General features: G+C 41.7%; 1 protein-coding gene across 1 annotated transcript in view; it reads left to right on the forward strand.

Moving 5' to 3' along the window:
* Positions 1–4014: 4014 nt before the first annotated feature.
* The window catches only part of ST8SIA6 (ST8 alpha-N-acetyl-neuraminide alpha-2,8-sialyltransferase 6), a 148426-nt gene continuing 124779 nt past the window's right edge, over positions 4015–27661 (forward strand). Inside the window, exons 1-2 of the mRNA XM_047741664.1 lie at positions 4015–4158; positions 4619–4717. Of these exons, the coding sequence (XP_047597620.1) occupies positions 4058–4158; positions 4619–4717 (200 nt within the window). The 5' untranslated portion in view covers positions 4015–4057. The remainder of the gene's footprint in view (positions 4159–4618; positions 4718–27661) is intronic.

A 27661-nucleotide genomic window follows, 5' to 3' on the forward strand; every position in this document is an offset into this window, starting at 1 on the left:
AAGATCTATAAAAAATTTGTATATGACCTTCAGCATTCTATCTTTAAAGTTGAAACTACTTTATGCACAGAATTGCATCCATTTTTTATTTTTATTTTATTTTTTATTTTTTAAAAGATTTTATTTATTTAACAGAGAGAGAGAGATATCACAAGTAGGCAGAGAAGCAGGCAGAGGGTGAGGGAGAGAAAGCAGGCTCCCTGCTGAGCAGAGAGCCGGATTCGGGGCTTGATCCCAGGACCCTGAGATCATGACCTGATCCAAAGGCCAGGTGCCTCTTCATCAATTTTTTAAATATTCAATTAGCAGTGGGAGAAGTTGGTAATAAAACATATTTGGAAAGAGCTCCCTCTCATACATAGTTGTTGATTTCTGGAAGTTATTTCTACTTTTATTTATATCTTATAACTTATTGAAAATATATAGCCTTGGTTATACTATCCTTATGAATTTCCTCCCCCAAGGAATAGTTTAATATTTATGAATGTGCTATTGTTCTATAGTCTTCACGAATCTCTACTATTACTAAAAACCAATCAAGCACCCTGAAGACATCAGGAACCACCCTTTCTAGCAGGGAGATAAAAATGTCCCCCAAATGAAGGAAAAGATTCTTGGGTGATTTTTTGCGTTTCTCTATAATGAGAGTCTGTACTCGTGTGTACAAGTGGATACAATAGACCCTTGATATCTGAGATTCTTCTTTGTGAATCCCTAAATCTGTGCACATGGAAATATTAAAAACCTTACACTGAAAATGAGAAACTCCAACTTCCCAGAAGATTTCCAATTATTTGGACATTTTTTTAATATATCACTACTTCCCAATCAGGTTTTCATGGTGATTTTCTGAAAGTAAGGGTCAAAACTAAAGAGTAACAAAGGTAAATGAGAGGCACATGCTGGACAGACCGGGTGAGTGAGACAGGTTTACACACCAGCTGCGACTTCTACATAGCACCCAGACTTTCTTTTTAGATCCTGGCCTCAGCAGACTACCCAAATGACCCAAATGTATCTTTGAGGTTGTTGGTCAAACTCACTAATCTTAAATTACCAAATACACAGTTTTCCAGTTTGGGTTCTGTGGCTGATAATACAGAAGGACTCATGTTTTTGTCAGGTGCTTTTTGTTTTTCTTTTTAATCTCTCAAAGATAAGCAGGATAATTCATATTTTACCAACCCAAGTCTTCATTTACAAAGCTGGTGGTAAAGTTCCCTACTGTCAAATTTTAACACTGGGTTCAGAATTCCCAGTGCAAATTTACACTTGGTTTTCCAATTAAAATGGGCTTTTGTGAGTCCCCTGCTGATAGCCATTGGCTTGATAAAAAGTAACTTCATTTACAACAAGGGTGTTTAGGGAACCCAGTGCAAGACTGACTCTTCTGCTGTTGCCTTGAGCCCAGCTGTGCTGAAATATTAAACTTTAGTAAATTAGGTGAAATTGCAGCTTCCTGGCTGATACAATAATGTCCTTTTCTTTTTCTGCAAACGTCTTCAGTATGAGTTGTCTGCACAATTCTGCTCTAAGAGAAATAAAATTCAGACTATCTCCCAAATCCAGACAACTTTTCATTTTCAAGATAATTATGCCATATCCTACTTGTCTAACAGAATGCCTCACTTTCAGACATGTAGAACTGGGTTGCTTTATTATTTTAACAGCAGCTGAATATAGTATTACTTTTTTGTGCCCTACTCAGATAAGCAGTCATATTCCTAAAAATGTTGACCTGATGTAAAAGGAGCAACTTTTTCTTTATTGATTAGTGCATACTTTAACAGTAGGAGTGAGCTATGGAAGGAAATCATATTTCCAGTCACACCCATTTTCAGTTTTTTCCTCCTTCTTCTCTTTAAGGAAAGTGTTAGTTCCTAGGTGTTTCATTCATTGATCAAACATTTATTGATTGACTATTATGTGAAAAGTTCTGGTCTGTTTTCAACTAAATTTTTTTATCATTTTTAAAATTTATTTTCAACATAACAGTATTCATTGTTTTTGTACCACACCCAGTGCTCCATGCAATCCGTGCCCTCTCTAATACCCACCACTGGTTCTCCCACCCTCCACCCCCCCACCTCTTCAAACCCTTCAGATTGTATTTCAGAGTCCATAGTCTCTCATTGTTCACCTCCCCTTCCAATTTCCCCCAACTCCCTTCTCCTAACTCCCCATGTCCTCCATGCTATTTGTTATGCTCCACAAATAAGTGAAACTATGTGATAATTGGCTCTCTCTGCTTGACTTATTTCACTCATCCATGTTGATACAAAAGTTGGGTATTCATCCTTTCTGATGGAGGCATAATACTCCATAGTGTATATGGACCACATCTTCCTTATCCATTTGTCCGTTGAAGGGCATCTTGGTTCTTTCCACAGTTTGGCGACCGTGGCCATCGCTGCTATGAACATTGGGGTACAGATGGCCCTTCTTTCCACTACATCTGTATCTCTTCAACTAAATATTTTTAATTAGAGTAAATGCAGGGTTAGCAGAAAGGAACTAGGTAGCCCATATTTCTCTTCTGGATATAAGTTATTTTTTAGTTACAAAATCCCTGGCAACAGCTTTATCGTTGTTTGGCCGACTTGTTCCCCCAAAGGCTCTGGGGGTGGGTCTCTTAGGTCAAGACTTTGTGTCTCTAGAAAACTCCAAGTGAAACACAAATATTTTTGTCGCTTGGAAAGCTAACTCATTAAAGACTTTTCAGAGTTTAAGCCTTTCCAAAGTATTTGCGAGATGGTGGAGTCCAGGTGTTCTTTCGGAAAAATCTCAACTCTGTACGATCTAATGAGGTCCCATCTAACAGTTATGGGGTTTACGGTTCACTGAGGTTCCTCAAGGGTTGAGTCCGGAGCAAAACTGAGGTTGCACTGCAGGAGACGCGCGCAGTGTGCTGGAGGCACGGAGGACGAGGACAGAATCGCTTGGGGCAGAAAGAGGACAGCCAGACCATATCACACTGCCATAGGGCCATTTTCCAGTATCTAACCAATATGATTTAGTCCAACATGATTTAGACCAATGGTCTGCTAAGTTTTTCTGAAAAGGGATAGATAAATGCTTTAGGCTCCAGGGCCCATGTGATCTTTGTCACCACTACTCAACCCTGCCTTGTAAACCCAAAAGCAGGTCCCCACAGCTATGTACAGCCATGGAGAAGACAAAGGAACCGGCATGGAGGTGTTCCAAAAACACTATTTGCAAAACCAGGCTGGGGTCAAGCTCGGCCTTCAGGTGGTAGTATGCTAGCCCCTAAAGATTCCCTGGCTCCTGGTAAATCCACTCTCCGTGCCTCTGAATCTGCGTTCAAGTAAGAGACGGTTCCTCCTCCCCTTGGGTACCAGGATCTACCCAACGAAACCAAGTCCCTAGCAGCCTTTGCGTGCGGCGATCCAGCCGAGCGACTACACAGTTTTAAGAAAGTTTTGAAGTGGGTTCTTTCTTCTCTTCCAGCCCTCCGATTCCTTGCTTTCCACCGTAAGGACGCGGAGGGAGTTGCGGTGTGCTTGGGTGAGCTGCGTGGGCTCCGGGGAAGAGCCCGCGGGCACTCCGGAGAAGGCGAGGGCGCACAAAAGTTGGAGCCCAATCAGCACCGAGTCCAGCTCGCGAGTCCCAACCTTCAGGTGACCCCGCGCGGCGGCGGCGGCGGCGGCAGCGGCGGCGGCGGCGGCGGAGGAGGAGGAGGAGGCAGCGGTGGCGGCGGCGCGGCGACTAAAGCCCGCAGCGGCTCGGAGCGCCTCCGGGAGGAGAGGAGGCGAGCTCGGCGAATCGTCACTGCCAAGCCGAGCGCCGAGCTCAGCGGTCCGGGGCGGGCGCGAGAAGGCGAGAGCCGGCACGCGCCTTCTCCTTTCGCCCCCGGCACACCGCGAGAGGCTGGGCCGGGGCGCCCGGAGTGCGGGCCCGCGCCGCGCGCCGTCGTCGCCCCTCCCCGCCGCGTTTGAACACTGGAGGTGTGCGTGGCCGCAGCGGCGGCGGGAGCGGAGAGTCGGGCCGGCCGGGCTGCGCTTCGCCGGGGCGGCGGCGGTCGTGCGTGGGGCTCAGGATGCGGCCGGGGGGCGCGCTGCTCGCCCTGCTCGCCAGCCTGCTGCTGCTGCTGCTGCTGCGCCTGCTCTGGTGCTCCACCGACGCGCCCGCTCGCTCCAGGTAACCCGCCCGCCTGCCGCGCGCCCCCCGGGGCTCCCCAGCCGCCCGGCCGCCCGCCTCCGGGCCGCCGCGAAGGGAAGCCGACGGGCGGCGGTCGCGCGAGGGCGGGCCGGGAAGGGGGCGTCCAGGAGGCGGGACGGGCCTGGCCCGGGTGACCGAGGGGGCGACGCGGAGATCAGGCGGGCACCGGCTCCTGCTGGGAGGGAGGCGAGGGCTCCGGCGGGCGGTCGCTGCGGAGCGGGACCTGCCGTCGGGTTCCCCGCGGTCTCCCGAGTTCGCCGTTCTGGTTCGTGGTTCCCCTTCTTTCCCGCCCTAAGCGGCTTCAAACTCCGGGGTCTGGGAGCTGCCGAGGGCGGGGGAGCCCAGCTGCGCGAGGACGCCCGGGCCAGGTGCGAGCGCGCTGCGGCCGCCGAGCCTGTCAGCGAGGTGTAACAACTTAGTTTTCTTCCTGGCGGTGCAGGCTCTCGGTGGAGGAGAGCAGGGACGCCACCCGCGGTACCCCCGCCGCGCTGAGGACGCTCCGGAGCCCGGCGACTCAGCTACCGCGCCCCACGAACAGGTACCCGCGGCGCGGGGCGGCGGGCGGGAGAGGACTCGGCCGCTGCGGGGCGCGGGTGGGGCGCGGCTGCAGCCGCAGGGCTCGCCTCGCGCTGTCTGGCTGGGACCGCGCGATTGAGTGCGCTTGGGTGTCTGAGAGAGAGAGAGAGAGAGAGAGAGAGAGAGAGAGAGAGAGTGAGTGAGTGAGTGAGTGAGTGAGTGAGTGTGTGTGTGTGTGTGTGTGTGTGTGTGTGTATATATATAACTCCTCACACTGCCTCAACCTCCCCTGTAAAGCCTGGATCTCCACGTAGAGGTTCTCCGAACCGAGGGAGAGACTCAAACCGCTGCACTTTGCCAAAATGGGTGCTGAGGCCCCTTCTCCGTAACCTGGTGTTGAAAACCCCGGAAAGAGGCAGCTCAGCCTGTCTGTAGAGGGATTCGGTTGGTTTGCTTTTTGTCTTTATGCTTTACAGGGCACCCGGGTAGAGATTCACGTTTGGGAGAATTCTGTGCACAACGTTCAGACTGTTTTTGTCCTTAGTGAATGAAAGCTTAAAACTGTTCTTTTTCACTCACAGGAGTATTTATCCATGTGCAATAATTATTTGGTTTTTATCTTTCTTTCTGATTATAAAAGCAATACATGCTTGTTGCAGAAAGTTAGGTAATATGAGAAATGTATTTAAAAATATTCACTCAGAACTGTACCACCCACAGATCATATTAAGGCTTTGGTCTATATCCTTCCAGTAGTTTTTCTTACCTACATATATTTTAAAAATATATTTAAGATTAGACTTTGTGGTCTACCTTTTCTCCTAAAAAATTAGACAAATATATATCATTACCTCCACACACACTATTGCTTTTAATTTTTGGATAATTCATCAGATGAACGTGCCATCTGTTTAACTCTTTGTAGCTCTAGACATTTTGACTGTTTCCTGTTTGCTTTTTGTTTTATTTGCTGTTAATAATTCTATTAAGTGTATTCTTGTATGTAAATCCTTATCTTCATATTAAATGAATTCTCCAGGATGGAATGATAGAAGTCATATTATTAGGTTGAAGAGTATATACATTGTTGGTTCCAAACACATATGGCCAGTTACATCCTGGAAGAGTTGGTTCAATTTACATTTTCACCAAAAGAATGTACCGTTCTGTGCCTCAGCAAAGCTATTCGTACCTCAATTTTGTGTACTGTCTCTTTTCCTCTGCTTATCTTTTGTGAATCCTTTTTTCTATGTTTCCTTCTGTACATTCTTGGCTCTTGGACCTTCTAAATCTTTCCGATTGAGCAATCCCAGGCTCCTGTGTAGCATAGTCATAATAAGGGTCTGGGGGAGACTGGAAGAAATCTTGAAGTGCAGGAACAGTCTCCCACAGTCCTCCTAAAGGATTTTATAACATGTTAGAGGTATTAAGAAATCCTAGAGTAACAAAACTTTTGATAAAATTAGTGGCCTCTAGTTTTATGTGATACAGGTTTGTATACCATAGATAGCATAGCTTTCCAGTGATCTGGGCAGCATTCCATTTTTTTTTTTTGCAGGCCTTGGTACTGTTTGTTATTCATTTTGGAATTGCCCCTTGGGGAAATTTTGAAAGAATGCACTAATTGAATTACCCGGTTCTAGGCCTTTTTTGAGGTAATTCTTTGATGAATTTTTTAGCTTCTTTTGGCATACTTCTTTTCTACTTTCCATGCTTCTTGAGCTAATATAGGTAATTCCTATGTTTTTCTGAATCTGATTCAAAGGCTTTTTAAATACCATTCTGTCATGTTTTTTAAAACCTGTCTAATTTATTTTATATGCCTTTTATCATTTATGATTTTAATTATTTATGTAGCAGGGATACAAATTTTAATCTGTACTACTTAATTATGGAAAGAAATTAGTATTTCTTTTATTTTTTTTAAGATTTTTTATTTACTTATTTGACAGAGGTCACAAGTAGGCAGAGAGGCAGGCAGAGAGAGAGGAGGAAGCAGGCTCCCCGCTGAGCAGAGAGCCTGATGCGGGGCTCCATTCCAGGACCCTGGGATCATGACCTGAGCCAAAGGCAGAGGCTTTAACCCACTAAGCCACCTAGGAGCCCCTATAATTTCTTTTAAAGATTTATTTATTTATTTTAGAGAAAGAGAGCATGAGCAGGAGGGGCACAGGATGAGGCAAAAAGATTGTCAAGCAGACTCCCCACTGAACTCAGAGCCTGAAAGGGGCTCGATCCCAGGACCCTGAGATCAGGACCTGAGCCAAAGCCGAGTTGGACACTTAACTGACAACCCAGGCACCCCGAGAAATTAGAATTTCTTAATTTTTCTGTAGCTGATCTGATCTTTCCTTCATGAGCCCCACACTGTAGGTAATAGGTAAAAGTAATAATAGTAATGCTAATAGTAGTAAAGATAGCCAACACTTAGTGAATGTTTTCATGGGCCAGATATTGATCTAGGCACTTTACATTTATTAACTCACTTAACCCTTAAAAACTATTCAGAGAAACTATGATTATCTTCATTTCATAGTTGAGGAAACTGAGACACAGAGAGAGGAAGTAAATTTCCCAGAGTCACAAGGTTGGCAAATTGTGGATCCCGGAGTCAGACCTAGGCCGTGTGGATACAGAATCCCACACTCTTAATGGCCCTGCTGTGTAACCTTTCTGAGGTGCTGGGCAAGACGGGGTGTATGTGTATGTCTCCAGGTTAAAGCTTAGTCCGATGTGACAATATAAGCAACTCTTTCTGGCAATATTTATTCTTTCTGGGAGCAAATGCTCCATCTGCCATATTGTTTTCATCATTTCTTTTTACTTAAAGATGACACCCAGATACAAGGGGGAGGTGGGCTTAGATGATGTGTTAGTAGGGTTAAGAGTTAGGGTTCATGGTCATGGTAACCTTTGACTCCTCTAATTTCCAGAGTGATGTTGTCCATTTTCCACCTGATGGCTGGGTACCACCCAGCTGATAGCCAGTTAGGAAATTGCAGTTTGTGGCTCATTCTTTTTCTTCAGGTATTCTACCTTATTGGTCCCCTCACTCTATCTTCCTCACTGAGCTCCCACCTGGTGCTACCTTTCTGGGATCTGGTGAAGATTCTCTCTTAGTCCTCTCCTGTGTTGTTACTCTGCAACATTTGCTCTGAGGCTGTCTCACCCAGGTCTGGCTCACCAGATCCACAACCAGTCTCTCAGCTATTTCTGGGACCTGTCTAAACATATAAGAATGGAGGCTGGTTCAGGAAATTAAATAGAGGTCCTCCATCTACTTGCACAGTGAAGTACATGTGACCCTATTCTAAGTTAATTTCAGGATAGGAGGCTGTCCAAGAAGTGATCTCTTTTCAGAGTCCGAGGTGGGGGAGGAGGCCAACTTCCGTCTACTCTTGTGGTTACCCTTATCTTTCTGTCCGCAAGCCAGAGCTCTCTTCTTTCCACCTCTGGTCCCAGTTGGAAATGTGCAGTCTACCCCAGTCCCTCATATTTTCTTTTGTCCTGACTGAAACCTCCAGGTTGAATTCAAACCTAAGTCTTAATGGTAATTTGTGGAGACCGGGTTTGAAAAGATTGAGAAAGCTCCAAGAGCTGTTTCTTCCAAGTAACGTGGTTAATGTGCTCAAGTGGGAGAATGAGAAGAATCTGGAATTCTTTTCTTGAGGCCATAGCATATCTTGTTTTGCTTGGTTACAGCTGAATATCACCTTATCCTTTCTCTTTGCATTTTTTGAGTCTTCATCGCTCCAGAATCCCCCAAAGGATGCTTTAAAATGACAGAGGGAAAAGTCATGTCAAAGTCAGAAGACAAAAGAGAAAAACTTAATAATAATTTTCAAAATATAATTCCATTACAATGGATGCTTTCTTTTTCTAATAAGTTTTGTCAAAGTTTGTTCTAGGTTTGTTTTTCATACAACCAGCTCCTAGATTTATTTCTCAATTTTGGCATATTTTCCTTGTTGTCACTTCATTTGTGCTACCTTTATCTTTTAAAAATCATTCCTTTCTGATGAATCCCCAAGTTTTGTAGCAACATGGACGGGACTGGAAGAGATTATGCTGAGTGAAATAAGTCAAGCAGAGAGAGTCAATTATCATATGGTTTCACTTATTTGTGGAGCATAACAAATAGCATGGAGGACAAGGGGAGATGTCAGGACAAGGAGAAGGGAGTTGAGGGAAATTGGAAGGGGAGGTGAACCATGAGAGACTATGGACTCTGAAAAACGATCTGAGAATTTTGAAGGGGTGGGGGGTGGGAGGTTGGGGGCACCAGGTGGTGGGTATTGTAGAGGGCACGGATTGCATGGAGCACTGGGTGTGGTGCAAAAATAATGAATACTGTTATGCTGAAAAAAATAAAAAAAAAATCATTCCTTTCTTCCAACTTAATGCCTTGAAGTGAATGCTTTATTTATTTTTCTGTTTTTCTTTGTAAGAGAATGTTTACTACTATGAATTTTCCTTTGAACGCAGCTTTGGGTCTGTTCCTTAAGTTTGGATACATAGTGTTTTGATTTTCAAAAATATATTCTAAACTGTTTATAATTACATTAATTTTTAAAAGATTTTATTAATTTTTTTTAAGTATACCCGATGTGGAACTTGAACTCAATCCTGAAATCAAGAGTTGCATGCTTCACTGCCTGAGCCACCCAGGTGCCCCTATAATTGCACTAAAATTTTAAATAATTTTTATCTCCATAGTGATTTAGAAGAATACTTAAATTTTCAGGTGGTTGGAATTTTAAAAAATACTAATAGAATATTCTTTCTTTTAATTTCATTTTTTATTACAAAATAAATTAGTAGAATCTGCTATAATGTCATAAGTTCTCAAATACTCAAGAAGTGAGAGACTGGACTATCAGCAGTCTTAATCATGTAGCTGGAGCAAGTCTGTGTAACTAGCTGGCTTGGAATTCCAGGGTCCCTCCATGAAAGTATCTAGGTCCTGGTTGTGACTTAGTGCCTATTAGTGGGGGTGTCCATTCTGACTTTAACATCCATGGTGATGATTCAGGCTCTGTGGCTAGCTCAGATTTCCCAGTGAGCAGCAGCTATGCTTTGAATGTTCTGGTACTGACTGCCCATTTCATTGCCCCTTCAGGGATGACTGGACTATGAGTTTTCCAGAGATGTGGGGACCATACTTCTACTTCTCTGCTTTCTTGGAGAGGTTTACCTGCTATTTTCCCGAGTGGGCTGCCTTTCTGTTCCCTGTGACCCTTTCTCCCTGCAGTACAACTTTGACTTTTCCTTGTTTGACACCTGGGCTTCCACAAGGGCAGACATCAAAAGTCAGTTGTGTTACATTCCAACTCATTATTGTAGCGAGTGCTTTACTGCATGTTTTGTAGCAACTTTACTGCATGATTTTTAGATGAGTACAAAGAAAAAGAAAACTGCCTGTCATTCAGGGTACAAAAGATGGGTACTACTTGTATTTTCAATAACTTTGTATGCACATATCTGGCAGTTTTGCTATGCATATTTTGGTAGGGGTTAGTAAAACCTTTTTTTAACAACATCTGAACTTTTCTTCATGTCATTTGTCTTTCTGCAACATAATTTTTAGAACATGGTATTTGAATTTGTACACCTATCATGATTTAGGCTTGGGTTTTTTAAAAGATTTTGATTTATACTTTCATATGAACAAGTTTATTTTTTTTAAAGATTTTATTTATTTATTTGAGAGAGAGAGGGAGCATGCGGGGAGGAGGGTCAGAGGGAGAAACAGGGAGCCTGATGTGGGACTCGACCCTGGGACTCCAGGATTATGACCTGAGCCGAAGGCCATCACTTAACCAGCTCAGCCACCCAGGTGCCCCATCATACGAACGACTTTATACCTTTGCACATATTCTTGATTATTCAAATAAATTCATAGAAATGGAGGGGCTAGATCAAAGAATATAGGAAATTTCAAAACATTCCTATGACTTGTCCAACAAAAATGGTTGTTTCAATTTATTTTCCTGTTAGCAGTGTAGAAGAGTGACCATTGACTCAAAACTCCTGACAGTTCTGTGTATTAGAATTTCTTTTCATTTTTTTAGTTTCACTCTCAGGATGTAATATTTTATTGGTGTCTTAATTTGTATTTGTAACGTTGTACTTAATCTTTAAGATATTTTTAAATTTTACTTTCTGGGTTGGCTCTTAATACTGTTATCTATCTTTCTATCAAGATCCTCTGTTTTCTGGGGCTCCTGTGTGGCTCAGTTGGTTAAGTGTCCAGACTCTTGATTTCTGCTCAGGTTATAATCTCGGGGTCCTGAGACTGAGTCCCACCTCGTGCTGCAGGGGCTTTGCTGTCAGGCTGCTTGAGAATCTCTCCCTCTGCCCCTCTCCCTGCTTGTGCATGCACGTGTACTGTTTCTCTCTCTTTCAAATAAAGTCTTTAAAAAAAGATACTCTATTTTCTTACAGATATACAAGAGGTTTATGAATATCAAAAGTGTAAAACTTCTCTTTACCATGCATTTAAATTGATTTTCTAATTTAGTTAACATTTAATTATGTCTGTGGTTATTTAATCCGTGCATGTTTCCAACCTGCCTGTATTCTATCACTTGTATCTACTTTTCTTTCCCAATTCTGCTTCTGAATTGATAAACATAACAGTTCATTTATTGAAGTATTTGCTATGCTGAGATAAGTGTACATTTTAAGTACATTTTAAAATATTTAAACATTTAATTGTCCTAGAACTTCTTCTGGCATGTGGCAAAAATGTGGGCTTTTATTAAGTTATTATTATTCTGTCATGTACTTTTGCCTTTGAGAATTCTTTTTTAATTTGAATTAGGCTCTTGCTCACAATCTAGAAATATTGGGTGGGGTGCCTGGGTGGCTCAGTCAGTTAAGCATCTGATTTTGGCTCAGGTCATGATCCCAGGGTCCTGGGATCAAGCGCTGCGTTGGGCTCTCTGCTCAGCTCAGCGGGGAGTCTGCTTGTCTCTTTCCCTCTGCCCTTCCCCCTACTCCTGCTTTCTCTGGAGCTGACTCTCTGTCTCGCAAATAAATAAATAAATAAAATCTTAAACCCCAACAAGTCTAGAAATACTGCTGAGATTTCCTTTTCTGTTATTCAGTGCTCAATACCATTGTAAACATTCAGCGTTCGATGCCATTATAATTGAGCCTCTCCCCACTTCTTCAGGTCTTTGTTTCCATTGCGTTCTTGGTCAGCTGGCATAAATCTTGGACATTTTAGCCTTAGAAGATGGATGATGGTGTTTCTGAAACTTGAGATATTTAAGGATCCAATTCTTATTTTTCACATATGAGTACTGAATTATTGTACCATAACTCCATTTTTTTTTCTGGTCTTAGAATTTTTCTAAGATTTCTGTTTTTCTATTTTCTGCCTTTGAGGGCCCTGAAAAACAAATAAGAGTAATCCTAACTTTTACTTTTTTTAAAAGTAACCTGTTTGATTTTTTTGTGTTACAGATCCTGAGAGGAATGTTCTTTCCTTTCTTTGCTGCTGTTAAATTTACAGCAGTATGTCTTTTCAGTGACCTCTTTTGGTTAACTTTTTCTGTAAGCCTTTTTAATCCACTGGCCCAGTTTTTCTATTTTGTTTCTATTTATTCCATTTGGTATCCTATAATGGATTATGTGATGTGTTCCTCACATTCTGGTTGTATTCTGTGAAGTGAGTCTTCATTTTTTGTGTGTGCCAATGCTGAACCTCTTCCCGTCATTACCCTTCCATGTAAACGATTTCATTTATTTTTCTGATTTTAGTTTTCTCTTTGTCTCTTTCCCTTGCCCTCTGGGATGGCCTCTCAAATCTGTCCTCTACATTTCTAAATGATTTTTCTATAGTGTCAGTTCTCTGTTTGGCCCTGTCTAAAACAGTACATCTATTCCATTTTTATTCTTTACAGTTTTTTTCTTGTCTCAGCCTGCATCTTCTCACATCAGTTTAAATATTAGGAAGCTTCTAAGTATGCTTTTAATACACCTCACCCTTCATTTCTGATGGTTTTCTTGTATTTTTTTTTAAAGATTTTATTTATTTATTTGACAGACAGAGATCACAAGCAGGCAGAGAGGCAGGCAGAGAGAGAGGAGGAAACAGGCTCCCTGCTGAGCAGAGAGCCCGATATGGGGCTCGATCCCAGGACTCTGAGATCATGACCTGAGCCAAAGGCAGTGGCTTAACCCACTGAGCCACCCAGGTGCCCCAATGGTTTTCTTGTATTTTATTGAGAACGCAAAGCAAATGCTTTCTAAAGATTTCTTCTGCTGCTTATAGTAAATATTGTTCAAATATAGTAAAAAAAAAAGTATAACTTTTCCTTACACCTTGAGAACAGTGTTCTGCCAAGTTAGAGAATCTTTTTTCTTTAAGTTTTTATTAAATTCTGGTTAGGTAACATGCAGTGTAATACTAGCTTCAGGTGTGCAATTTAGTGATTCAGCACTAATGTACATCACCTGATGAACAGTGATGTTGAGCATCTTTTCATGTGTCTGTTAGCCATCTGTATGTCTTCTTTGGAAAAAAATCTATTCATGGCTTCTCTCCATTTTAAAAAATTAACATATAATGTATTATTTACCCCAGGGGTACAGGTCTGTGATTCATCAGTCTTATACAATTAACAGCACTCACCATAGCACATACCCTCCCCAATGTCCATAACCCAGCCTCCCTATCCCTCCCCCCAAACCCCAATCCTCAGTTTGTTTCCTGAGATTAAGAGTTTCTTATGGTTTGTCTCTCTCCTTGGTCTCATCTTGTTTCATTTTTTCCTCCCTACTCCCTAAAAACCCCACCCGCCTCTCTAATTCCTCATATCAGAGAGATCATATGATAATTATCTTTCTCAGATTGACTTATTTCGCTCAGCAAAATACCCTCTAGTTCCATTCACGTTGTTGCAAATGGCAAGATTCCTTTTTTGATGGCTGCATAGTATTCCATTATATATATATACATACATATATGTGTGTATATATATATATATATATCTCACATCTTCTTTATCCATTCATCTGTTGATGGACATCTAAGTTCTTTTCCTAGTTTGGCTATTGTGGACATTGCTGCTATAAACACTGGGGTGCTGGTGCCCCTGTGGATCCCTACATTTGTATCTTTTTTAAAATTTTTTTAAAAATTTTAAAGGGTTTTTAAAATTTTTTTTTATTTTTTAATTTTTTATAAACATATATTTTTATCCCCAGGGGTACAGTTCTGTGAATCACCAGGTTTACACACTTCCTACATTTGTATCTTAAGGGTAAATACCAAATAGTGCAATTGCTGGGTCATAGGGTAGCTCTATTTTCAACTTTCTGAGGAACCTCCATGCTGTTTTCCACAGTGGCTACACCAGCTTGCATTCCCACCAACAGTGTAGGAAGGTTCCTCTTTCTCCGCATCCTCTCCAACATCTGTCATTTCCTGATTTGTTAATTTTTGCCATTCTAACTGGTATTAGGTGATATCTCACTGTGCTTTTGTTTTGTATTTCCCTGATGTTGAGTGATATGGAGCACTTTTTCATCTGTCTGTTGGCCATTTGAATGTCTTCTTTGCAGAAATGTCTTCTGTCCATTTCTTGATTGGATTATTTATTCTTTGGGTGTTGAGTTTGATAAGTTTCTAGATTTTGGATACTAGCCCTTTATATCATGTGTCATTTGCAAATATCTTCTCCTATTCTGTCAGTTGTCTTTTGGTTTTGTTGACTGTTTCATTCCTTGTGCAAAAGCTTGTGATCTTGATGAAGTCCCAGTGGTTCATTTTTTCCTTGCTTCCCTTGCCTTTGGCCATGTTTCTAGGAAGAAGTTGCTGCAGCTGAGGTCAAAGAGTTTGCTGCCTGTGTTCTCCTCAAGGATTTTGATGGATTCATATCTCACATTGAGGTTTTTTATCCATTTTGAGTCTATTTTTGTGTGTGGTATAAGGAAATGGTCCAGTTACATTCTTCTGCATGTGGCTATCTAATTTTCCCAATACCATTTGTTGAAGAGACTTTTTTCCATTGGACATTCTTTCCTGCTTTATCGAAGATTAGTTGACCATAGAGTTGAGGGCCCATTTCTGGGCTCTCCATTCTGTTTTGTTGATCTGTGCGTCTGTTTCGGTGCCAGTACCATACTGTCTTGATGATTACAGCTTTGTAATAGAGCTTGAAGTCTGGGTTTATAGTGCATCCCACTATGGTTTTCTTTTTCAACATTACTCTGGCTATTCGGGGTCTTTTCTGGTTCCATATAAATTTTAGGATTATTCGTTCCATTTCTTTGAAAAACATTGATAATGTTTTGATAGGGATTGAATTAAATGTGTAGACTGCTTTAGGTAGCATAGATATTTTCATAATATTAGTTCTTCCGCTCCCTGAGCATGGAACATTTTTCCATTTCTTTGTGTCTTCCTCAATTTCTTTCATGAGTACTTTCTAGTTTTCTGAGTACAGATTCTTTGCCTCTTTGGTTATGTTTATTCCTGGGTATCTTACGGTTTTGGGTGCAATTGCAAAGGGGATCGACTCCTTAATTTCTCTTTCTTCTGTCTTGCTGTTGGTGTATAGAAATGCAACTGATTTCTGTGCATTGATTTTATATCCTGACACTTTACTGATTTCCTGTATGAGCTCTAGGAGTTTTGGAGAGGAGTCTTTTGGGTTTTCCATGTGAAGTATCATATCATCTGCAAAGAGTGAGAGTTTGACTTTTTCTTGGCATGTTTGGATGCCTTTTATTTCTTTTTGTTGTCTGATTGCTGTCTCTCCATTTTTTTAATTGGTTTTGGGGTATTGAGGTTTTTTATTTTTTAAGATTTTATATTTTTATTTGACGCACACACACACAGAGCACGCAAGTGCATAAGCAGGGGGAATGGCAGGCAGAGGGAAATGGAGAAGCAGGCTTCTTGCTGAGCAGAGAGCCTGATGGGGGGTTCGATCCCAGGACCCTGGGATCTTGACCTAAGCTGAAGGCAGATGATTAACATACTGAGCCACCCGGGTGCCCCAGAGTGTTTAGTTTTATAAGTTCTTTATGTAGTTTGAATATTAACCGTTTATCACATATATCATTTGCAAATATTTCTCTCATTCCATGGGTTGCCTTTTACTTTTGGTGATTATTTTCTTCATTGTGTAGAAGCTTTTTATTTTGTTGTAGTTCTAATAGTTTATTTTTTATTTTGCTTCCCTTGCTTCAGGAAAGATATCTAATAAGAATTTGCCACAGCCAGTGTTAGAGAGGTTACTGCCTATGTTCTCCTCTAGGATTTTAATAGTTTCATGTTTCACATTTATGTCTTTATTTTGAATTTATTAAGAAAGTAGTCCAGTTTCATTCTTTTGCATGTTGCTATCCAGTCTTCTCAACACCATTTTTTTGAAGAGACTATCTTTTTCCCATCGTGTATTCTTTCCTGCTTTGTCAAAGATTAATTGACTATATAGGTGTGAGTTCATTTCTGGGTTTTCTATTCTGTTCTCTTGATCTGTGTGTCTATTTTTCTTATGCCAATACTGTACTGTTTTGGTCACTACAGCTTTATAACATAACTTGATGTCTGGATTTATGATGCCTCTAGCTTTGCTTTTCTTTTTCAAGGTTGCTTTGTGTATTCAGGGTCTTTGTACAGACAAATTTTGTTCTAGTTCTGTGAAAAATGCTGTTAGTATTTTGATAGCATTTGCATTAAATGTATAGATTGCTTTGGGTAGTATAGATATTTTAACAGTATTTGTTCTTCTGATCCATGAACATGGGATGTCTTTCCATTTCTTTGCATCCTCTTTAGTTTCTTTCATCAGTGTTTTATGGTTTTTCAGAGTATAGATCTTTTACCTCTTTGGTTAGGTTTATTGCTATGTATCTTATGGTTTTTGGTGCAATTGTAAATGAGATCAATTCCTTAATTTATCTTTCTGCTGCTTCATAATTGGTGTGTAGAAATGGAACAGATTTCTTTACATTGATTTTGTATCCTGCAACTTCACTGAATTTGTGTATCAGTTCTAGCAATTTTTTGGTGGAGTCGTTCAGGTTCTCTGCTTGTGGTATCATGTCATCTGCAAATAGTGAAAATTTTGTTTCTGCCTTGCCAATTTGGATGCCTTTTATTTCTTTTTTGTTGTCTGATTGCTGTGGCTGGGACTTAGAGTACTATGTTAAATAATGGGTGAGAGTGGACATTCCCGTTTTGTTTCTGACCATAGAGGAAAAGCCCTCAGTTTTTTCCCATTGAAGATGATATTAGCTCTGGGTTTTTCTTATATTGATTATATTGAGGTATGTTCCCTCTAAACCTACTTTGTTGAGGTTTCTTATCATGAATGGATGTTGTACTTCTTTTAAATACTTTTTTTCTGTATCTCGTGAGAGGATCATATGGTTCTTATCATTTTTTTATTAATGTGGCATGTCACGTTGATTGATTTATGAATATTGAACCATACTTGCAACCTAGGAATAAATCCCATTTGACCATGGTGAATGATTCTTTTAATGTCTTACTGGATTCAGTTTGCTAGTATTTACTGAGAATTTTTGCATTCATCTTTATCAGGGATATTGGCCTGTAGTTTTCTTTTTTTAGTAAAGTCTCTGCCTGGCTTTGGTATCAGGGTAATGTTGGCCTCATAGAATGAATTTGGAAGTTTCCTTCCTTTTCTTTTTTTTTTTTTTTTGAATAGCTAAAGAAGGATAGGTATTAACTCTTCTTTAAATATTTGGTAGAATTTTCTGGTGAAGACATGTGGCCCTGGACTTCTGTTTGTTGGGAGATTTTTTATTATTGATTCAATTTCTTTGCTGGTTATTAGTCTGTTCTATTTCTTCTTATTTCAGTTTTGGTAATTTTTATGCTTCTGGACATTTGTTCATTTCTTCCAGTTTGTGTAGTTTGTTGGCATATAGTTTTTCATAATCTCTGATAATTGTATTTCTGTTGTGTCAGTGATATTTCTCCTTTCTCATTTGTGATTTTATTTATTTGGGTCCTTTATCTTCTCTTTTCTTTCTTTCTTTCTTTCTTCTTCTTCTTCTTCTTCTTCTTCTTCTTCTTCTTCTTCTTCTTCTTCTTCTTCTTTTTTTTTGAGAGAGAGAGAGAGAATGTCAGTGGGAGAGGGGCAGAGAGCAAGGGAGAGAAGAGTGAGGGAGAGGGAAAATCTTAAGCAGGATTCATGCCCAGCATGGAGCCCAACGTGGGGCTCAGTTACGGCCCTGTGATCATGATTTGAGCTGAAACCAAGAGTCAGATCCTTAACCAACTGAGCCACCTAGGCACTGTGATCTCCTTTCTTTTTGATAAGTCTGGTTATGAATTTATCAATCTTATTAATTTTTTCAAAGAACCAGCTCCTGGTTTCATTGATCTGTTCTGCTGTGTTTTTTTTTTTTAAGTTTCTATATCATTTATTTCTGCTCTGATCTTCATTATTTCCCTCTACTCGTTTTAGGCTTCACTTGCTTTTTTTTTGTTTGTTTTATTATTATTATTATTATTATTTTTAATTTTTTAGTTCCTTTAGGTGTAAAGTTAGATTGTTTGAGATTTTTCTTGCTTCTGAGGTAGATCTGTATTGCTATATACTTCCATCTTAGGACCAATTTTGCTGTATCCCAAAGGTTTTGAACTGTTGTGTTTCCATTTTCTTTTGTTGCCCTGTATTAAAAATTTTTTTTTATTCTTATTCTTTTCTTTTAGAGAAAGAGTGCATGTGAATCACGGGAGTGGGGGAGGGAGAGAGGGAGAGAGAGAAGCTTATGCAGGCTCCATGCCCAGCATGAGCCCAACACAGGGCTCAATCTCATGAGCCTGAGCTCATGACATGAGCTGAAATCAAGAGTCAGTTGTCAACCTACTGAGCCACCCAGGTGCCCCCTCTATGTTTTAAAAAAAATTTTTTTTTTAATTTAATAGACAGTGAGAGAGGGAATACAAGCAGGGGGAGTGGGCCCCTCTATATATTTTTAAATTTCTTCTTTGATTTCTTGTTCGACTCATTCATTGTTTAGTAGTATGTTATTTAACCTCCATGTATTTGTGGTCTTCCCAAATTTTTTCTTATAGTTGACTTCAGGTTTCATAGCTTTGTGGTCAGAAAAGTTGCATGGTACGATCTCAGTGTTTTTGTCTTTGTTGAGGCTTGATTATGACCTATTATGTGATCTTTTCTAGAGAATGTCCCATGTGCACTTGAAAAGAATGTGTACTCTGCTGTTTTAAGATGGAATGTTCTGAATATATCTGTTAAGTCCATCTGGCCCAGTTTGTGATTCAAAGCCACTGTTCCTTGTTGATTTTCTGTTTAGATGGTCTGTCTATTGATGTAAGTGGGATGTTAAAGTCCCCTACTATCATTGTGTTATTATCAATTAGTTTCTTTATGTTTGTTATTATTTAATATATTTGTGTGCTCCCATGTTGGGTACATAAATAATTATAACTATTAGACCTTCTTGTTGGATTGTCCCCTGTATTATGAGATAGTACCCTTCTTTGTTTCTTGTTACAGTCTTTGTTTTAAAGTCTATTTTTGTCTGATATAAGTCTTCTACTCTGGCTTTCTTTTCAAATCCATTTACATGGTAAGTGTTTCTCCATCCTCTTACTTTCAATCTGCAGGTGTCTTTAGGTCTAAAATGCATCTGTTGTAGGCAGCATATAGATGAGTCTTGTTTTCTGTGCATTCTGATACCCTGTGTCTTTTGATTGGAGCATTTTGTCCACTTATATTCAGAGTAATTATTGATACATATTTCTTTTCATTTTATTTCTTGTTTTGTCATTGTTTCCAAAGATTTTCTCTGATTCTTTCTTGTCTTCGTCACTTTTGGTCTTTCCATTCCACTCAAAGAGTCCTCTTTGATATTTCTTGTGGGTCTGATTTAGTTGTCAGGAACTCCTTTAGTTTTGTTTGGGAAACTCTCTCTTTCTCCTATTCTGAATGATAACCTTGCTGGACAGAGTATTCTTGGCTGTAGATTTTTCCTTTCCAGCACTTTGAATATATCATGCTTGCCAAGTTTCTGTTGAGAAGTCTCCAGCTAGCCTTTTGGGTTTTCCTTTGTTAGTTAAGGACTTATTTTGTCTTGGTGTTTCCTTAAAAAAAAAAAAAAGTTATTTATTTCAGAGAGTGGGAGAGAGAGTAGGGGTGAGGTAGGGGTGAGGGAGAGGGGCAGTGGGAGAGAGAGAGAGAGCATATCCTGAAGCAGATTCCCTGCTGAGTATGGAGTCTGATGTGGGGCTTGATCCCACGACCCTGAGATCATGACCTGAGCTGAAACCAAGAGTTGGATGCTCCATTTCTTTGGAAAAAATCGATGGGATTTTGATAAGGATTGTATTAAATGTGTAGATTGCTTTAGGTAGCATAGACATTTTCACAATATTTGTTCTTCCAATCCATAAGCATGGAACATTTTTCCATTTCTTTGTGTCTTCCTCAATTTCTTTCATGAGTACTTTCTAGTTTTCTGAGTACAGATTCTTTGTTTCTTTGTTTAGGTTTATTCTTAGGTATCTTATGGTTTTGGGTGCAATTGTAAATGGGATTGACTCCTTAATTTCTCTTTCTTCTGTCTTGTTGTTGGTGTATAGAAATGCAACTGATTTCTGTGCATTGATTTTATATCCTGACACTTTACTGAATTCCTGTACAAGTTCTAGCAGATTTGGAGTGCAGTTTTTGGGTTTTTCACATAAAGTACCATATCATCTGCAAAGAGTGATAGTTTGACCTCTTTGCCAATTTGGATGCCTTTAATTTCCTTTTGTTGTCTGATTGCTGAGGCTAGGACTTCTAGTACTATGTTGAATAGCAGTGGTAATAATGGACATCCCTGCCATGTTCCTGACCTTAGAGGAAAAGCTCTCAGTTTTTCTCCATTGAGAATGATATTTGCTGTGGGTTTTTCATAGATGGTTTTGATGATATTGATGTATGTACCCTCTATCCCTACACTTTGAAGAGTTTTGATCAGGAAAGGATACTGTACTTTGTCAAATGCTTTTTCAGCATCTATTGAGAGTATCATATGGTTCTTGTTCTTTCTTTTATTAATGTATTGTATCACACTGATTGATTTGCAGATGTTGAACCAACCTTGCAGTCCTGGGATAAATCCCAGGTCCTGGTGAATAATCCTTTTAATGTACTGTTGAATCCTATTGGCTAGTATTTTGGTTAGAATTTTCGCATCTGTGTTCATCAAGGATATTAGTCCGTAATTCTCTTTTTTGACAGGATCTTTGGTTTTGGGATCAAGGTAATGCTGGCCTCATAAAATGAGTTTGGAAGTCTTCCTTCCTTTTCTATTTTTTGTAACAGTTTCAGGAGAATGGGAATTAATTCTTCTTTAAATGTTTGGTAGAATTCCCCTGGGAAGCCATCTGGCCCTGGGCTCTTGCTTGTTGGGAGATTTTTGATGACCGCTTCAATCTCCTTACTGGTTATGGGTCTGTTCAGGTTTTCTATTTCTTCCTGGTTCAGTTTTGGTAGTTTATATGATCTCTAGGAATGCATCCATTTCTTCCAGATTGTCAAATTTGCTGGTGTACAGTTGCTCATAATATGTTCTCATAATTGTTTGTATTTCTTTGGTGTTGGTTGTGATCTTTCCTCTTTCATTCATGATTTTATTTATCTGGCAAGAGTTGGATGCTTAACTGACTGTGCCCCCAGGCATCCCTGTCTTGCTGCTTTAAATATTTTTTTCTTTATCATGATATTTTGCAAATGTAATTACAATATGGCTTGGTGTTGCCCTGCTTTTGTTGAGTGTTGTCTGTGCCTCCTGGATCTGGATGTCTGTTTTCTTCCCCAGATTAGGGATGTTTTCAGCTATTCTTTCCTCAAATAGATTTTCTGTCCCTTTTTCTCTCTTCTTCTTCTTCTTTTCTTTTTCTGGGATTTCTATGATATGAATGTTATTATGCTTGATGGAGTCACCGAGTTCCCTAAGTCTATTCTCACGTTCTGTAATCTTCTTCTCTCTCTTGTTCAGCTTCATTATTTTCAATCATTTTGTCTTCTAGGTCACAAATTCATTACTTTGTTTCTTCCATCTGCTGCTCATTGCATCATACCTGTTTCCAATCTCATTTATTGCATTCTTCATTTCTGATTGATTCTTTCCTAACTCTTTGATTTTTGTGGTAAGGGTCTCCTTGTTTTTCATTGTTTCCTCAAGCCCAGTGAATATTCTTATAATTGTTGCTTTAAATTCTCCATCAGGCATGTTACTTCTATCTGTTTCACTTCAGTCTCTGACCGTGGCCTTATCTTGTTCTTTCATTTGGGAGGAATTAGTCTGTCTTGGTGTTTTGTCTACACCTCTGCCTTCTCTGTGTTAGAAAAGCCAGTTATGTTTTTTGTTGCTGAAAGTAGTGGCTTTATGAAGAAGAGGTCATAAGGTGTCCTGGGCCTGATGCTTCAGGGGCATCTCTGGTGCGTTCTGTGTGTTCTGCTGTTGTGTTTTGGCTGTTCTGTCCTTCAGGCCAGTCATCTGCAGAGGCTCTCCTGGCCTGCCGTGGGCAGTGTTTTGTCCTTGGCCTGAGTGTGGTATTAGTTAGGCAAGCTCTGGTCTGCTTGTGTAAATGATACCTGATGCTGCTTCTACTAGAACTGAGGCCCTGCAGAAAGAACTGTCTGGTCAGGAGATGTGGAGCAGGATTGGATTTCTGCTGCTCTTCTGGGGAAGGGGCCTTCCTCACTGGGACTGAGGCAACCTTGACTGAGAAGGGTAGTCCTGCCAGTGTGTGAGGATGTATGGTTGGGTTTAAGCAAGTTAGGCAGCCAGGGTTGACACTGTGCTGTTTCCTGCAGGTGGCTCTGTGTTTCTGCAGAGGGGCAGGCGAGGGAAACAGTGCCAGTTAGCTCCTTTGTTGTTTCCCAGGGATGATCTCCGAAACAAGTTTATTATCTTCCCACTGTGTTCCCTAGGTGTTCTTCAGATCACTGTTTCCATGCCATCGGCCCCCCCGCCCCATCCCACAGATGTTTGCCTGCCTTCTCCCAAGGAACAGTGCAGTGTCCTCCAGGCTCTGTCCCAGCCAAGCCTGTTGACCTTTACAACCTAGGCTTTAAGATGCACCAGTTAAGAACTCATGAAATTCAGGCCTTGTCATTTTCTCCCCGACCTATGGCTTTGGGGAAACGTTCTCCTTGTACGTTCCCCTTTGTGCATCTCTCTCTGTCTTTCCATTATCCATGACAATGGCTCCTTCCCCTCTGCAAAACGCACTATCCATTACTCTCCTAAACCACGTCTCCACACCTCCTACCTTCTTCATGTGGCGTCTTCTCTCCCTTTAGTTGTGGCCTTTGTTCTTTCAGACTATAGGCCGATTTCTGGAGTATTCAGAATGTCTTGATAATTACGAGGTGTGTTCATGGGATGAGGTGAGCTTAGGGTCTTTCTACTCTGCTCCCACCCTCCAGGTGTTAGGAGTTAGTTGGGCAGTTAGGTAGTAGGGCCAGGGTCCCCAGCAAGAAAATATGAAGTCAGGACAGCTAAGAGAAAATAGCACTGACATCCTGTTCTGAAGTGTAGACAGGAGCACACTGACATTCTGCTTTTCAGCCCTTGCAGAAATGACTTTTGCAAAACATCCTAAAATAAGACAATTAACTACAAAGCATTTGTAGTTGCCCCCTGTCATGGGCAGGAGCAGTTAAGACATAAGCCCCTAGATGTTAGCAAAAAAAGACTGTCACAGAGATTGTAACCTAATAGGTAGACAGATATGTGACCAAAGCCCTGATTGGCACAACTCAGCACACCCTGATTGCTGAAGATAGTTCCGCAAAAGAGTTCATAAAATCCCCTAAACTTAGACATCTTGAGACCATCCCTCTCAGGCCCCCCTCCCTCTCCAGGAGCCTTGTACTCTTCTTGCTCAATAAACTTCACCTTGCTGCCCACTGCTCTTTGTCTGGTCTACCCCTTCATTCTTCGAAGTGGCATGACCAAGAACGGTGGGCACTAAGGGGACAAAGATCCTGTAACACGGAATGATCCAGTTAGAGAATCTTTTAACATGTTTTATGTGTTTTTAATCTTTTTTTAGGCTTCTTTTAAATTTAGACACCTCTAAAGGAGGAGGCCTCTCTCTAGCCTTGTGCACATCAGACACTCTTTGGGGCTCCCACCAGGGACTGAAATGTTCCCTTTCTTAGAGCACACACCAGAGGAGAGGCTGAGCTATGAAGCCCATCAGCAAATACCTGGATTTCTAAAATTAGAATTTAAAAAATTGTGGTGAACTATAGGTAACATAAACTTTACTAATTTGAGTTTGTAAAGACCAGACCTCAAATCTATCTCTTGCTTCCACATGTCGATCTCATGGAGTGCCAGAAAGGCCATGTATTTTTGGGTTGTCCGATTCGGCCAACTGAATGACTTGGTGTTGGCAAATGTCACCTGAAACCCAGGGCTGGGGCCCTGGGGCTCTCCCCATAGCTGCCGCCCCCTTTATATCCCAGGACATGAGGACTGATGCCCTTTCGTGCCCTTTTGTATCTTCCTTCAGTGTTTCACAATATAATATAGCATCACATCACATCACATCACATCACATCACATCACATCCTCTGTATATATAGAATCTCAGGAGAATGCAGAAAGGGAGCCATGAATGAGGAGTTGGCTCAGCAGCACCCAGACAGCCTCTGCTGCTTCAGGAAGCAGGTCCCTTCTGTGTGGGGACAGCCATCTGACTTTCTGGTTGGGGCAGGTGCTTCCTGCTCAGGTAAAGAAAGGCAGACAGTGGGAGGAAGGTCAAAGCCACCCTAATTTTTTTTTCTCCCTGGACCCACTGCTTCATCAGCTGCTGGTAATTTCTCCATGGGGTTCCATATGCCCTTCCAGATGCCCTATATCTGAAGCATTTTTGAAGCCGTCATCTGTCGCCATCTAAATGTGTGGTTGTTGTCTCTTATAGACTTGTGTGCTTTCATGAGAATGTGAATAGTCTGGAAGGGAGAGAACCAGGTGGTGTTGTCTCTCTACTGTCTTATACTGAAAGTTGTAATCATGTCTCATTGGACATCTTCTTGTTGTCTGTATTCACAATGGGATCACAATTGTGAGCTCTGGAAATTCAAGATGAATGTGAACTAGAGCCTGTAAAAGGGAGGCGTGGCTAAGCATAACTGTGCAATGGTGGCTTTTCTCTCTCTTTTTTTCCCTCTCCACCCACCCTCCAAATGCATGAAGGCTATCGAACTCTATTTTTGAGGACAATATATTTCACTTTGGTATCTTTCCTCCTTTGCTTTTAGGAGTAAGGATACTGTACATGTCCTGATTTTAAATATTCGTATGCTTTAAAGTTGCTTTGAGTGTGGTTTCTGAAATAATTTGAAATGAGGTTTTAAATCTTGCATTCTGCCACTTTTTTCTACTTCCTCATCCTGCATCTTCATCAGAGCTCTCCTTTCTCAGGCTTGTAGGGAGTTCTCTGTGCCCACTGTGATGGGGATCACTGGGGTCCTGGTTTTCCCGAGGTCCGGTGAGAGCTGCAGGACACACTTGTGGGGGGCGGGGAGCAGTCCCAGACATGGCTGCAGGCCCTGCTGGGTTCCCGTGGGTTCTCGGACACGTGGGTGGGCAAGCCAGGCTGGGCCTGAAGGACACACAGAAATGTCCTGCTGTTTTCCTGGCTTTGCGGGTTAGATGGATGAGGAGATCCGGCGTTGGGGGAAAAAATGGTGTCTCACTGTCCTTCCTGCTGTTGCCTCAGAAGTGGTTGGGTGTGGACTTTTATGTCCTAATTAGAGGCTCCTACAACTCTACAACTTCCTTCTCAGGACTCTCTCCACAAGCAGGTGGGTGCTTCTTCTCATGGCTGGAGGCATGACATGCCTCCAGCAGGATGGTTCACCCGTGGGTGTCACAGCGAAGGTGGTTCCATTGCAACGCCGGTCAGGGCTGCCTGCGCGGCGTCTGGCCTGGTGTGTTAATTCAGTGTGCCCTTAATAGACCGTTTCCTTGAGCTGACAGGCATCAGGTGAAAGTGAAACAACAGAAGTCTCGCTGCCTGGTGGTAGGAATGAAGCTTTCCCTCAGGAGTTGCAGAGAAGCACAGATGTTTCAAGAGATGAGGCGCTGACTGAGGCATAGAGGGAGGGAAGGCCTCCACCAGCAGAAAGGACATGAAGAGAAGAAAAGGAAATAAATATATTTTCTCCTCGGCCAGGTGCACTGATTCTTTTTAGAGCCACTAATATTAGCTGCTCAGCAGCTTCAGGGTGCAGAGGTCCCGCAGCCTCTCTTCAGGGGACAGACAAAGAATCCCTTGAAAGAGCTGCTGAATGCCATGAGGAAACTTGAGAAAAGTCTTCTTGGGTCCCAATGATGTCTGGGTTTACGGCTGCTTTTACCATGAAGAAGATGGTTATCGCTGTAGTAGGTTTATCTGCACCCACTTAGGGAGTTAGCGAGGCCAGGTCTGACACGAGTCGGCTAGGAAGGCCCATCCATGAGTTGTGTCTTTCCGCAGCATCAGCTTGATTCAGTCAGAAAGCAAGGTTAGCACCATCGGAAAGCAGGCTCAGGACTCCATTTCACTGTACACGCACCTTGGCTTCACCCACGTCACCCTGACCTTTGCTCAGCTGAGCAAAACACAGTTCTAGGCACACAACGAGGAAGGTACAACAAGGGGTAGGAATTTTACAAACCAAATGCGGAGACAGTCCATGAGCACACAGCTGGATGAGGACTTGGCGTGGTCTGGGGCAGTTCTCAGAGCTTCCTGCAGACTGAATTTGAGCAGTGGACTATCTCTGTTGTGTTCAGAGATCAGTCGGACAGAGCCTTTGCTGGCGTTGCGTTTTCAGTGTGGTCAGACATGAAGGGGTCTGTGTCTGGAGAGCCTGACCCCGGGCTACAAAAGTCCTCCCTCTTTTAAAGGAGTTTAATCAGTCTTGGGCCTTTGCAGTCCTCCTCTGGTTCTGCTGGTTGTCAGATCTGGGTGTTGTCAACCTGTGTTGGTTTCGTTGGTCTTAGCCATAACGCCCCCTTGGCTGCTTATGTCCTGCTCGAGAGGAGGGACTCCATCTTGCTTTCTATAAGGAGACTTAGATCTACCTTGTCTGTATCCCCAAAGGGAGCAGTGGAAAAGTTCTCCTTTCTTCCAGCCTAGATTTTTTGGTTGGTCAAATAATTAAATTGATGTACAACAGGTTAACAGGGTAAAAGCAAAAGTTTGGTAGCATGTATAGGGCAGAAGCCCAGAAAGACTGAGTAACCCTCCAAAGCTGCCAAAGCCACTTTAAATACCAATATTTTAAATACCATCTTCAACTAAAGACAAAAGATGTCTGGGGTGGGGAGGCGGTTATGCAAGCATACGAGGGAAAGCACCTTAAACAAGGGTATGGTTGTGAGATTTAAGTTGCTGCCTTCTTTACTGGTAAGAGTTTCTAGAGATTGATTTATCCCTCCTTTCCTGCTACAGGAAGGGAGACACCCTTAAAAAGAGAGAGTTCCCTGGGGCGCCTGGGTGGCTCAGTGGGTTAAAACCTCTGCCTTTGGCTCAGGTCACAATCTAAGGGTCCTGGGATTGAGCCCCGCATTGGGCTCTCTGCTCAGCAGGGAGCCTGTTCCCCCCCGCCCTGCTCCTGCCTCTCTGCCTACTTGTGATCTCTGTCTGTCAAATCAATAAAATCTTTAAAAGAGAGAGAGAGAGAGTTCCCTGATAAATGTAAATGTCTCTTGCTAACAGGTATATTCAGTTTTCAGAACTTCCCCTGAGTCTGCCATTTCTTAAAAATAACCAACTTAAAATAATCAATACACCAAAGAGACATATTTTGGAGTAGCAAAATTTGCTCCCATTCACAGATTTGAAAAACTTTGTGTCACAAAGTATGAAGAATGATTTGTGCATGCTAAAGATAATCAGTCAGTAATTCTAGAGAACATTCATATCCCTGGGAGTAATTATTTCTAAAGA

This window comes from Lutra lutra, chromosome 8 (genome assembly GCF_902655055.1).
Source record: "Lutra lutra chromosome 8, mLutLut1.2, whole genome shotgun sequence".
NCBI lineage: Eukaryota > Metazoa > Chordata > Mammalia > Carnivora > Mustelidae > Lutra > Lutra lutra.